This window comes from Emydura macquarii, unplaced genomic scaffold (assembly GCF_026122565.2).
Source record: "Emydura macquarii macquarii isolate MOO-44397 ecotype Brisbane River unplaced genomic scaffold, CSIRO-AGI_Emac_v2 contig_3108, whole genome shotgun sequence".
In the NCBI taxonomy this organism is placed as follows: domain Eukaryota; kingdom Metazoa; phylum Chordata; order Testudines; family Chelidae; genus Emydura; species Emydura macquarii.
Genome location: NW_027133245.1, coordinates 593,258 through 606,379, shown reverse-complemented (window position 1 = coordinate 606,379; position 13,122 = coordinate 593,258). Strand labels below are relative to the sequence as shown.

Below are 13,122 nucleotides of genomic sequence, written 5' to 3'. Positions count from 1 at the left end.
GAAGAACAAGGTCTGTATTTGTAAATAAATAAATAAATAAAATGTAAATGAATTATTTAAGTAAAAAAAAAAAAAAAAAGGTATATAAGTAATCTTTGTAACACCATGAAGTTGAAGCTGATTTCTCAGATTTCCCAATATCGTAAATAAATCTCTTCAGTCCCATCTGTAATGCCTAATTCTTAAGAGAAAATCCTTCGTGCTTTACAATTCGGCGCAGCGAGCAGGGTGCAACTGGGATCCTCTGAGTATTTCCCACACCCAAGGACAGAGGTGAGTACATTTTATACTTACCACCTCTGGCACACACCTTGGTCTGGGACTCCCTGAGATATAGTCAGCAGTTTTTGTACGATGATTTAAAGTTGTTATGAGCATGCCGCCACTGGGGGAGGGAAACAAAGCCAGAAAGTCCTATCCGATAGGCAGTGTCATTAGACTACACATGATAAATTTAAAATGAAAAAAGGAAGGAAAGACAGGGGTGGGGAAAACAAAAGGGTATGTAAAAAGAAAATCAAAAGAGGGGGTGGAAGAGGTTTCAGGGGGTAGGGGGGAGGCAACAATTAACTGAGCAGATATATTTGCCAAGTTTGCAAGGGCAGAGGAAGAGAGGGTGTGGGAGTGGGGGAAAATAGCAGACAAGACAATATTTACTCACCCGATGGTCAAACAATTCCTTAGCAGCATACAAAACACCCAGAGATCCACATGCCCACTATACCATGGGACCTCAACTTAGTGTTGCGCACCATCACCAAACACCCATTCGAACCACTAACGACATGTTCCCTCTCTCATATGTCCATGAAAGTATTCTTTTTATTGGCCATAATATCTGCCTGATGTATAGAGGGAACTTGGGCACTCATGGCGCACCCACTATACACAGTTTTTTACAAAGACAAAGTCATGCTACGTCGTCACCCAAAATTCTTGCCAAAAGTCAACTCATTTTTCCATATTAACCAACCAATTCACCTACCTACTTTCTATCCGAAACTGCATAATAATGCACAAAGCGCGTTGCTACACACATGGGACGTTAGACGCGCATTAGCGTTCTACTTGGATAGGATGAAATCCTTCAGGAAAACATCAAGACTCTTTGTATCAATAGCAGAATGTTTCAAAGGAGAGACCATATCTAATCAGAGACTTTCCAAGTGGATAAAAGACTGCATTCACTTATGTTACACCCTAAACAATGTGCAGCCCCGCAAGGGATCAGAATGCACTCCACCAGAGAAATGGCAGCATCCACAGCCTTCCTTAAGAACATTCCCATAGCTGACATATGTAAAGCAGCTACATGAGCCTCTGTACATACATTTGCCAAACATTACACCACTGACCAAGCTTCTAGGTCAGATGCAACCTTAGGCCTAAATGTGCTATCATCCATAGACCACAACAACTCTGAAGTTCCCTCTGCCAAATGAGGGACACTGCTCCAGAGACACTTGGAGTGGAGCACCCACAGGGACACCACTCGTTGAAGAAGAGAAGACTACTCACCTTGTGCAGTAACTGAGGTTCTCTGAGATGTGTGTCCCTAAGGGTGCTCCACTACCCTCTCTCCTCCCCTCTACTTCGGAGCTCACTTTTATTGCTCCATGGTAGAGAAGGAAAGAGGGGAGTGAGTCGTGCACACGTGTGACCCGAGCGGACGCTGCTGACGGAAATCTCCAATCCAGATGTGAGGGCAGGCCAAACACCTGTAATGGAGCACCCACAGAGACACACATCTCGAAGAACCTCAGTTACTGCACATGGTGAGTAACCGTCTCTTTCCCTCTTAAGTGTGAGTCCGCAACCCTATTCCATGAGACTAGGCTACGCAGGATCCTTTCCCGTATATCCCCGTTTCATACTGGGAGAAAACCTCGTTGACTATCTGGTGGTCTGAGGAGTAAGATGTATTGACAAGTATTTTTGTCTTGTCCTAAACTAACCAAGGTCTGGTTTTAGTTATATTCTGCAGCTATTGCAACACTATTCTATCTGTCTGTATAGTGTAGATATTTATATGGCCCACATTACCATAGTATCTGAGCAAATCACAATCTTTTTAATGTATTTATCGTCACAACACCCATTTGAGGGTAAGAAAGTACTATTATCTCCATTTTGGAGGGGGAAAACAGGGGCCAAGATATTCTAAAGTGGATAAATGATTTTTGTGTTCCTTGATTTTGGGGTGCACAACGTGGGATATTTTGTGAGCCTAATTTTCCAAAAGTGCTGAGCCACCCACCCTCTGAAAATTGAGTCTATTTAAGGTGTCATGTTAGGCACTTAAAAAGAATCACTTGTCACTTTTTAAGATCATGTCTCTTGTTCATGACAGGATGCTTTAAGAAGAGAGGGATTTTCTTGGTGGCTAGGAACCACAGTAGTGGTACTTTGATAGTTTCAAAGCAAGGCATTCTACTCCTGCTATTTTCTTATTTTAAAAGAGAAAGTGGTTTGTGTCTCATCTTGGGCTTGAGAAGACTAAAATATATCAAAAGATTTATGGTCCAGGTAGCAACAGTAGCCTCCATCTCTACCTTACGTGTTCAAGGATGGTTTGGGTTTCTTGTTTTAAAGAATCCATGTACATGGTTTCCATCAAGGATGCTTATGAGAAAGTAACTTGGTTTATATGTGACAAGCAATTATGTTCATTATAGCTCTTTAGAAGGACACTGTCAGTTTGAGTCACATATGAACAAGTACAGTAAGGTGCACTTCAGCTACTCAGGCACACATGAATGGGGTTAAAAAACAGGTTCTTTATTTGCAGTAGCCATATTCAGTTTGCTGCATGCCTGCTACAGGAGTAGTGGCTATATGCTACTGTTTTCCTTTTATATTCATTTGTAGAGATTTTGCAGTTCATGAACCCACAGGCCATAACCCTGTTCCACCACTACTATCCTGCTAACACCCTTCACTTCCAGAAAATGAGGTCTTGTAGAGTTTGGCTTTGTGACATGTGGAGGCCTGTGAAGCTATGCTGTGTGGATGCTTACGTATGCAAGCCCCACTGTGTCCTGTGCTTCTGCTGTGTTGAGGTTTCTCTGTAGCTCTCAGGATTTTGCCCTAAACTTGTGCAAAAACTGTTGGTGGAAATATTTCAGTTTTTCTAAAAATCTGTATTAACAGTTTATCCACAATTTATCCAAATCTAGATTTGTCTGGAGGTACTGAGAAGCTGTATTGGACTCCCAGTACTAAAATCTTCTATGTGATTTGTTTGGTGCACTAATAACATTTTTAATATTGGATGTTCTGTGATTCTGTGCCTAACTCTACATTTCAGAAGCCAGATTCGCAGTCTGTAGAATTGTTGGTTTGTAAGAAATGACAAAACAGGAAAATATTTAGTTTCTTGGCCAATCCTTGATTGATTTTTCCATTGAATGGAAGGGTTAAATGATTTCCTTGAGTAATCCAGTTTGGATAAGGTCTGTTTTCTAAACAACTGTATTAATATAGATTGTTCCCTCCAGCAAGGTTTTATCATAACTTAACATGGCTTTTAATGGTTGGGTGTAGACACATACCAACTCTCTCTGTGGTCTAAACAAAGAGTAAATCAATGGAGCTATACCAATGTAAAGTTGTTGGAAGACAAGAATCAAGCCCACAAATCCTGTTACAATAACTGTGTTTGAAAAGGATTTCTAGGTGGTAGAGTGCCTTTTTCATAGTAGAGCTTCTATTTTAAGAAGAAACTTTAAAAGACTCAAAAGGTCTTTAAGTACCCAACTCCATCTTATAACTACTTGCGACATGGTGTTACATGTATGTTTCACTTGTTATAATTCATCTAATCTCTTTTTTTAATTGATCCTCTGCTTTGAAAATTCAATTACCAATCAGGTTCATTGGTACCTGTTAAAAAGCTTTTTAACAATTTGCGTATTGTATGTATAAATGCATTTTATGATATTTATTTATTTATTTATTTTGCAATTCTGTGTTTTTAAGTCATTATTTGTTGTTACAGAGCTTGAATGGAAAGTAGCACAAATTGGAGCAATAAAAACTGACTTAGAAGAAAGCCCCAAACAAAACATTACGGATATGATGATATCTTCAATTAGAAGTGCTTCTATTCATGGCAACAATAGTGCGAGTAGGGACAGTGATGAGACCAACTGTTACTTAAATAGGAATTTTTAATGCTAATATTCAGCACTGATGTTTTTATGTTTGGTCTAACTACTGTATGTTTATTACTGTTTCATAAATCTGAAGCAATGCAAAGAGATTTGTTTTATATTTATACTTGCAGTTTAAACTTCTAGAAAATAATGAATATACTGTCTAAAGGCCCAGTTCTACCCCTGGCTATACACACATGGCTCCTATCGAAGTGGAAGGGTCTTGATTCTCCACTTCATTTAAGTTCTACTCAACTGGAATGGAGAGGTGGGGTCAGAGGGAGCTAACTGTTGCTTTCTGATTCAGGATTGCCCAGAGTCAGTGCAAGTTGGGGTGCATAGGGGCAATCCTAACTAACGTCACTGTTGTAAGGATTGACTGTAGATGAACTCCTCTCCACCAAACCCCTTCCCCATTTCTCCCACCAAGAGTCTGATTCATAGGGTATTATATGCAGGCCAATCCAGGAGCAGGATTTAGTTCTTAACCTGTTGAATAATTCAGCTTTTAGTACCTGAGAACTGCATTTTGTAATTTTCTCCGATGTCAAGGATAATTCTCCAACTGTTTTGAATACTGATAACTAGTCCAAATTTACTTGAAGAGAAACTGATGAGTTTTAAGATAAGTTTTAAGTTGATAAGAGTAGTGCAGTACAGTCATGGATGAACAAAGCCTAGAGATATGGACATAAATGAAGGGACACAGTTCTTAATTAAACATTGTGGCTATTTATTCAAATAATAATATTGTAATGTACTTTCCTCATGCTGTCATCAGATTCTCAGCTGAAAAAAGTCTTACTGCACTAATGAAGACTTCCCTATATAGAGTCTACTTAGAGCATGTCTACACTTAAAACGCTGTATTGGCGTAGCTGCACCAATGTAGCATTTTAATGAAGATGCTCTGTGCTGACGGGAGAGTGCTCTCCTGTTGGCTTAGTTAATACACCTCCCCAAGAGGTGGTAGCTATGTCGGTGGGAAAAACTATCCTGTTGACATAGTGCTGTCCACAACGGGGGGTTAGGTCGATATAAGTACATTACTCAGGGGTGTGGACTGATATAGGTCTGTAATGTAGACCAGACGTAAAATGGTTCATGGACTAAATATGCAAAAAATAGTTAATCCAGCATGCAGTTCATACTCAGCACGTGTATGATTGTACAGCTAAATGACTGAGGAAAAACATAATAGGGTGTGCAGCTTCCTAGTGGACACTTCCTAAAGATTTATTGAATCCATTAATGCTTTGTTCAGAGTAATCTTAATAATTTCATATTGGGTCTGCTCATACATTCCATGAACTGCAGCTCATAGTACTATCAATGCAAGCAACTAAGAACTGTCCATTGGCACCTGCAGTATTACTGCCTTATCTCACTCACTCCAGGATGTTTTGGATCTTTTTCTGTTGGGATTCAAGATAAGTCTCAAACACTTAGTTATAATTTCTTTCCTTTAAGACAAGTTTCCTTATTATAGTGATGTAGGTGATGATTGATTGAGTTGAACTGTCTTTCATCAACATCTTCAGTTCTTTCCAGAAAAATGTTTTTTCAGTTTCCTTTGGAATTGGTCTCTAAGATGACTATTGTATTTCTTCTGAATTAACCCATTTTTCTTCCTCTCTGGTCAAACCAGGAACCCATAGCAAGAAGCTGCTTTTATTCAATATTAATTATGTTCCCAAGTTTAATCTCTCTTATTCTCAAGCATTTAGAAAGTCAGAGATTTCTGTTTTGAGCACTGCAACAAGAGCAAGGGTTTGGTTTAAGCCTCTGTTATTAGATGGGTCTGAGACTGCATTCTTACAGGCTAATAAGTATCATATTGAACTTGTCAAATGCTATTTGACTAGGGACAACTCCACTTCACTGGTAATGAGGGTCGATGTGTTCCAAGATATGTAAGCTAGTGACTTAGTGGTCTCTTCACACTTTATTATATTATATTCAATGTCTCCATTCTTATGATGCCTCTTGCTAGCAACCTTTTTTTTTTAGGGTGCAGGCTGAGACACGTAGCAGCAGAGCAAGAGGGATATTCTCAGGGAGCATGGCAGTCCATTGTATTTAAAAAAAAAACAAACAACCCCAACACTTACCAGCTTTGGATTGTGGTTTCTATAATGACTCTAGGTCCTCCGTGGGGGGAACTGATCATCTGGGTCCACAGGATACTTATTCTCCATGTCTTGTAGGGCTTCCTTCAGGGTTTCCTCCAAAGTCCATGCTACCTCCTTGTCCTGCCCCTCATTGGCCTCCCATCATCTGATGAGGCTGGCGGCATTGAGGAGGGGGTAGTCAGTGACTTCAGGCTCTGAACTTGCAGCCCGGGGAGCTCCTGATCCAGCTCACTGAAGCACGGGAATGTGCTAGGTCCCATCCCAGAGCAATTGTTAGCGTTCTTCACCCTCTGGTACAGGAGAGTGAGGAGCTTCATGTGCTCCCAGCATTGGGACAGAATTCAGGGAATACCTATCTTCATGAAATCCCCTGGGACAGGTGAATATTTCTGGCAAGTTAGGCGAAGTCATGGAGGATAGTGTGCTCTGACCAAACAGTGATCAGCACCTGTGTGTTCTAGAGACCAGGAGCCTACTCTTGGACCATGATTACCTGTACTGATCAATAGATTTCAGCAGAAAACATTCTGAAATGCTCAGTGCAGGTTGCTACTACTGCTGGCAAAATGTGGGGGAGATTGGGGACCTTTATACTCTTGGGTAAGAGTCAGGCAGCAAAAGGATCAATGCATTGTGGGAACGTCCCTGGAGAACTATTGATGCCTGTGAGATGGTACATACCCCTTGTCCCCATCCATACTGCACTGTAGAATGGGTACAGGGCCATGCCACAGTGGATACATGTACATATCCACATTCCTCACATGTGCTAGCTTTCAGGCACTGTCCTTCAGGAACATGCTTCAGATATGGACAATAAGGGGTACAACAACGCACATGTAACCTTTGTGCTACGCCAGGGTCTGAGGGCAACAGGAAAGTGATCCTATTGGGTTCTGGGACGCAGGCAGGCACAAGTCCACATGCAGCCAAAATCCCTTCCCCAGTCTAACAGGAGGACCTACTGAGCCCAAGACTCAACTAAATACGGGGGGCAACAAATGAGAAAAACAGAAATGGGCATGAAGGTCAAAGGGTTAAACAAAAGGAACCCAAGGGGGACACTGAGCAGAGAACACTGGACAGTGGCCACTGCTCCTCAAAGGTGTCTAGGGAGCCAGCAGACACAGTTCAGAGGCACTCTGTCCAGATATGTGAAGAGAGGGAGGAATGGAAAAAGACCCCACAATCACAGAGTTCATAACATTTGTTATTGTACACAGAAAGGTGTATGACTTGGCTGATGGGAAATAATGATGGTTGCTCTTTGAGCATCCTCAACATACTGACAGTTGTGGGGTGTGCTGGCTGGGCAGCTCATGTGGTGGAATCTTCTGGGAACATTTTGGAATGTTCATGCACCACTTCTACACTGTCCCCCAGCATTCCCAAATGTTCTGAGGGTGAGGCTATAAAAGGGATCATGGCACCCCCAGCTGCCTCAGTTCCTTCCAACCACAGCAGCAGATGCATGTAAATCTGTCTGGAGGCCTGTGATCCAGAACCTCAACAATTTTAATGCCTTAGATAGTATTTCACTGTTAGTTTAACTAGGATAGATATAATTAATTAAATCAGTTCTTGTTATTTAGTTACACAGCTTAGATTTGGTTCTGTTGATCAGCTTCATGGCAGATCTGGAACAACCCAGTTTTCAGTGGCGTACCAGGTCTTGGTCTGCTCACCCAGGTACCAAGCCGCAGACAGCTCTGGAGGACAGGGAGGGACATCCTTCCTCTCCGGGAGCTGGCCACTCAGTGAGCTCCTGGGCCTCTCTTTTATACTTCTGGTCCTGCCCCCTCGCTTTCGGGTGGGTGGACAGGCAGTCTCTGGCTCCGCCCCCACGGGCTCGGCCTGTTTCTCCCTGTCCGTTTCTGAGGGAGGCCACACCCACTCACTACAATAGTAATGAAGATAAGGCCAGGTGCATCCAAAATAATCTTTATTGCTCCAGCATGGCCAAGGCAGCAATGGTACACAGACCTCCTGCAATTTTCAAATGAGTTTACAGACTTCTAGTATTACCGGATTTGTTGCCTCAACAAAAGGGCAGAATTTACCACCCAGACCTCTTTCGCTGCACCTGACTGCATGGGTTATAGGCCTATAATGGAAAAATCTTCCCCATTAGAAGTGCAGTAGGTTATGCTTAACTTAAACAAACAACCCTCCCCCCACCCTGCAAAAAAAACCCAACCAACCAACCAAACACCAGTTGACTTAATTGTTATAATTTCAAATGGACTAGATTTGTGAAGTGGATACATGACAAACCTTAATCAACGCTATCACCACTAATTCAATATATTCTGGAATATTGTCTTAAATTAAAGTGTTGAGTCTTTAGTCTCTTAGAGTCCAGTTAGCAGCTGTATCAGCACACCATATTTTTACAGATAATATATCTCTCATTGCATATAATATGGTTAAGAAATGTATGAAGGGACTTGCTGATATTTATCTACCAGTAAAAGAATCAGTCCCTTCAAGGGATTTCATTTTAATTCTAACACAGCTCTCTGTTCCAATTGTTCATTAAAGCTTCTTTATAATAGCCATAACATGTACTACGCTAGTTAGTGAACTACATGCCCTCACTGCTGATCCATCTTTTACTATATTTCACAAAGATAAGGTAGTGCTGCTTTGTCCTATCCAGATTCTTACCCTAAAGTAGTTTGTGAATTCCACATTAATCAAACTATAAATCTACCAGTTTTCTTCCCCAGACCTCAGTCATAAGGTGAATCAAGGTTGGTTACTTTAGATGCTAAAAGGATCTTTACTTACTATTTGAGTAGGACTAAGAAATTTTGCATGTTCTCAAGATTCTCTTTATATCACGTGCAGCCCATCAAAGGCCAAGCAGTCTCTTCACAAACATCATTATTTGGGTAGACATTTTATAGAGAAAAGCTATACATTGGCATCTATTTCTCCTCCTTAGGGTTAAAATGCATTCTACTAAAACATAGCATACCTTACACACGTCCCAATGACTGAGTTGCTACTTAGAACTCAATAAATACATTTACTAAATAGTACTCTTGAGACACAGCATGTAGGGCAGACACTCAGTTGGGTAGGGCAGTACTTCAATCCCTATTTAATTAGGATCTTGAGGTCCACCTCCCATTGATGGGATACTGTTTGCCAGATTATCCCATGAGTGGGAATATGCAGAGGACATTCATAGAAATGAATATTACTTACCTGTAACTGGAGCTATTTTAGATGAATTCTGCATATTCATACTCCTGATGTTGTGGCAGCCAGTGTAGCTCAGCTTGTAGATCCTTCTCGCAGCGGTACCTGAACAGTCATACATCCCTCCTACCCTTTCCCAAACCTTCTGAGGACAAGGCTCTACAGGGGAGTGTGGCACCTTCTGCCACCTCAGTGCCTTACTCTGCTCCCTGAGTCAAGATTAGCACCTTGAGAAAGTAGGGAGCTGGGTAGGGAGTCTTAAGTAAAGAGTCCATCTCAAAGAACTCCAGTTATAGATAAGTAGCCTTCATTTTTGTGGTTAAGTTTGGGCTAGGACTCAGATCTGTGAAGTGCAATTCCCTACTCTGCCATAGACTTCCTGACTGCGGTTGACCAAATCACTTAGCTTTCAGTCTACGCACAAAAATTGTACCACTTTTATATTAGTACACTGAAAACAGTAGAATTCCCTGCTACATCTCACAATGGAGTTGGTTATATCTGGGTTAAAGTACTTTATATTGCTGTAGATATTCTTGAAGGGGAAAGGAATAATCACCTGTAGCATAAGATGCCTTTATATCAGTTACAATTCTCCTGAGCAGTGGTTTTCAACCCCTGGCCTGCTTGTGGCCCAATCAGCATACAGCTGCTGCCCATGTGACAACTTCAGGGCCATAGAGGTAGTATATATATTGGATGTGGCCCACCTAGCACAGAGTGCTGCATATGTGACACTCAATGGTAAATAGGTGGAGCACCACTGTTCTGAAGTATCAGTGATACTCACCTATTTCAGTAAAAAACTCCTCTCCTTAGTGGGTGTGCTGCAGCTTGTGTGATTCATTCCCTTCCTCTCAGCCCCTCTCTGCCCTGGGACAGCCGCTACCCTCGCAGCCTGGGCAGCAGCAGGGCTCCAGCTTTCGTCTGTACTGTACTTCAGTTCTGTATAAAGTTCGGATAGTCTCCTGGGGCAATGTGAAACAAGGTTCACCGACGTTAGCGCGGCCCTCAGCTACCCGTGAGGGCGGCATGAGACAGAGTGCGCTTTTACACGGCTCTATACTGACCACGGCAGCCCGCCCTGTGCCCTGCAGTGCTCTGCCAGCTGGGAGCAGCCCGGGGAAGATAGCGGCTCCCCCCAGCTGTCTCCTCCCAACCCCCGCCCCTACCCCCCACCGAGACGTGCTGTGCTGCTGTGGCGCTGGGAGGCAGTCGGAAGGAGCAACGGGGTTGTCACCGACCCTTCCCGGGTCCAGGGCGGGGCAGGCCCTAAAGCGGGGTTAATAAAGCTAGAACTAAGGTTGCAGCAGGACTCAGATCGGTCACTTCCCAGCCAGCCCCAGGGTCTCCCGCACTCGCTGCTTCAGGAGCCATGGGACGGCCGGGGGTTGGGGGAAACCCGCCTTTCCCTTATAGGAGCAAATTGTGGCGGGCCAGGCTTATGTAACTTGCCCTGGGACCCCCTCGGGCAGTCCCCACCCACGAAGGGGCAGGGGAGAATCCTCCACCGCCCAGCCAGTGCCTCTAGCTGCGCCGCCCTCTCCGCCCGGCGGGAAAGGCGCCATTTTCTCCTCAGAGAGATGATGACTGAGAGCCGGCGGGGATCGCGGTGATCTGAGGTCAGGGAGCCCAGCGGCTCCCACACTGTGCGCAGGCTGCGAGCCATTAGCTGCTCTCAGCGCCGCAGCAGGGAGGCGCTGAACGGGAAAGGACTGAATCACAAGCCGCGGTGGGAGGTTGCGCATGCTCAGTAGCGGGGCGAAGGTGAATCACAGGTCCGGGCGCCCCGCCTAGGCACTGGCGCACGCGCACTGGCGCTGGGTTTAGCCGGCCTGGTAGTTGCTGTTGCCGGTAGGCTCTGGTGGCGCATGCGCAGTGCTGGCGGCGAGGGAATCACAGGCCTGGCTGCTGCTGGAGGAGGATCTGGGCTGTCGTGGGGTTTAGGACTAAGCGCAAGAAGCTGCTTCGCACACTGGGAAGAGTCCGGGCGGCCAGGCGGCGGCGGCGAGGGGAGCCAGGTAAGGTGCACGCTGCAGGGCGAGGGCAGGCGGGGCGGCCGTGGCTGGGCGGGGTCCCCCGGATCCTGGCCGGGGGTTTGGGGAGCCATTAAAGTTTGACAGCCCCGGTGGGGCTCCCGTCTCCCGGGCAGCGGCGGGGGGTGAGCTGGGCAGGGCAGCGGCTGCCCTTGGGGCCGGGCGCAGGCTGGGACTGCGGCTCCCTGCGGGGCGGGCAGGGGCTGTTTCATAAGGGACCCGCTAGGCCTTGTGACCCACTTTACTCCTGTCACAGCTCCCAGCACGTTTGGAGCCCTGCCCGGCTGGTCCGGTGCCCGGCCGAGCCCCGCCTGGTGCCGCCCCCAGGGCGGGGGCGGGACGCTCCGTCCGAGCTCCCGCTCCCCACCTGCCCAGCCGGGGCGGCGGCGAGGAGCGGGCAGTGCGTCGCCGGGCCGGTCCCTAGTGGGGGACCCTGTTTTGTTTCCTTCTTCGCGGCGGAGCCGCAAGTGGCGTCTCGTTTGGTCTGTGCAGCTCCGCGCCCGCACCGTCCCCGCTGTCAGCCGGACTCTCTCGGCCGCCCGCGGGGGTTGTTTACAACCTGGTCTGCACAGAGCGGCTATCCTCGCAGCACCACTTTTTCCCACAACACCTGCCAGGGAGCCGAGCGTGTCCGCAGCAGCAGCAGTAGCGCCAGGAGCAGTCCGGTCTGCGGGAAATAGTGGCCAATAAAACCAGACGGCGGACTGCTAATGGCGTGATCGCCTGTGGCCTGTCGTGTGCAGGGTGGGGGTGTTCTTGGTGTCACTGGGACATGGGAATGAAATTCAGTGGCATGAAACGTTACATGACAACTGACGCTTTGCAACTCGTGAATCCAGCCCTGGAAACCCGTAGAATGAAGAGCTGCTGGGCTGGCCTGCAGGGAGGTTTATAAACTTAGAGGCGTCCCCTTCGTAGGGCTCCAAGGCGTCTACCTACCTTGGTCAGCTTGAAGGATATGGCTCTGAATTCCAAAATGATTCACAGAATCAGTCGTTAATGCTTGTACAGCGATTTCAGTGTAGAAATAGTTGTTTAAATTCTGCTATAGCAGAGAGATGGAAGTTAAGGGTACAGTGAAAAACAAAATCTTGTTAAATGAATGCATTTTACTTTGTTTTTATGTTTTGCTCGAACACTTTTTCAGCATGGTGTCTAAGCAGTGTTTATTAATAACTTAAATTATTAAAAGTGAAAATTTTACAAATGTAGTCCCCAGTCCTGCAGACACTGATGTACATGCTTAACTTCAAGCATGTAAGTAGCCTCATTGATTTTAGTAGAATGGCATACATACATAAAATTAAGCACGTGCGTTGTAGGACTGGCACCCTAAATTACTTGGCATTCTTTTTTGCATTTCTCTCAACTTGGAAACTGAACTTTAGTGAAGTTTATTAGTCGGTTTCGTTTTCAGGTTCTTGGTGCTTCCTTATTGGAGTTTTAAATGCAGCAAGGAGAAAGCTTTTAAACAAACAATTTTGATTGGAGGTTTTTGTTGTTAAACACTTGAAACATTTTGTTTTTCTGAGGTCTCATAAAAGCTTGTTTTTACAAAATTTAAATGTTGAATCAAATATAAGATGTCCCTTT

General features: G+C 45.0%; 2 protein-coding genes across 7 annotated transcripts in view; both read left to right on the top strand.

Annotated features, from left to right (window-relative positions):
• Positions 1-4,257, top strand: part of PDCL2 (phosducin like 2) — a 28,504-nt gene extending 24,247 nt beyond the window's left edge. For both annotated transcript variants that reach the window (XM_067530534.1, XM_067530535.1), the window contains exon 6: positions 3,998-4,257. In XM_067530534.1, coding sequence (XP_067386635.1) covers positions 3,998-4,173 — 176 coding nt within the window. In that variant the 3' untranslated portion in view covers positions 4,174-4,257. The remainder of the gene's footprint in view (positions 1-3,997) is intronic.
• Positions 4,258-10,761: 6,504 nt separating this feature from the next.
• The window catches only part of CLOCK (clock circadian regulator), a 104,384-nt gene continuing 102,023 nt past the window's right edge, over positions 10,762-13,122 (top strand). For 4 of the 5 annotated variants that reach the window (XM_067530633.1, XM_067530635.1, XM_067530636.1 and 1 more), the window contains exon 1: positions 10,762-11,514. The gene's annotated coding sequence lies outside the window, so the exon portion shown is untranslated. Of the gene's footprint in view, positions 11,520-13,122 lie in introns of all 5 variants that reach the window. The other variant, XM_067530632.1, reaches the window with a different exon arrangement.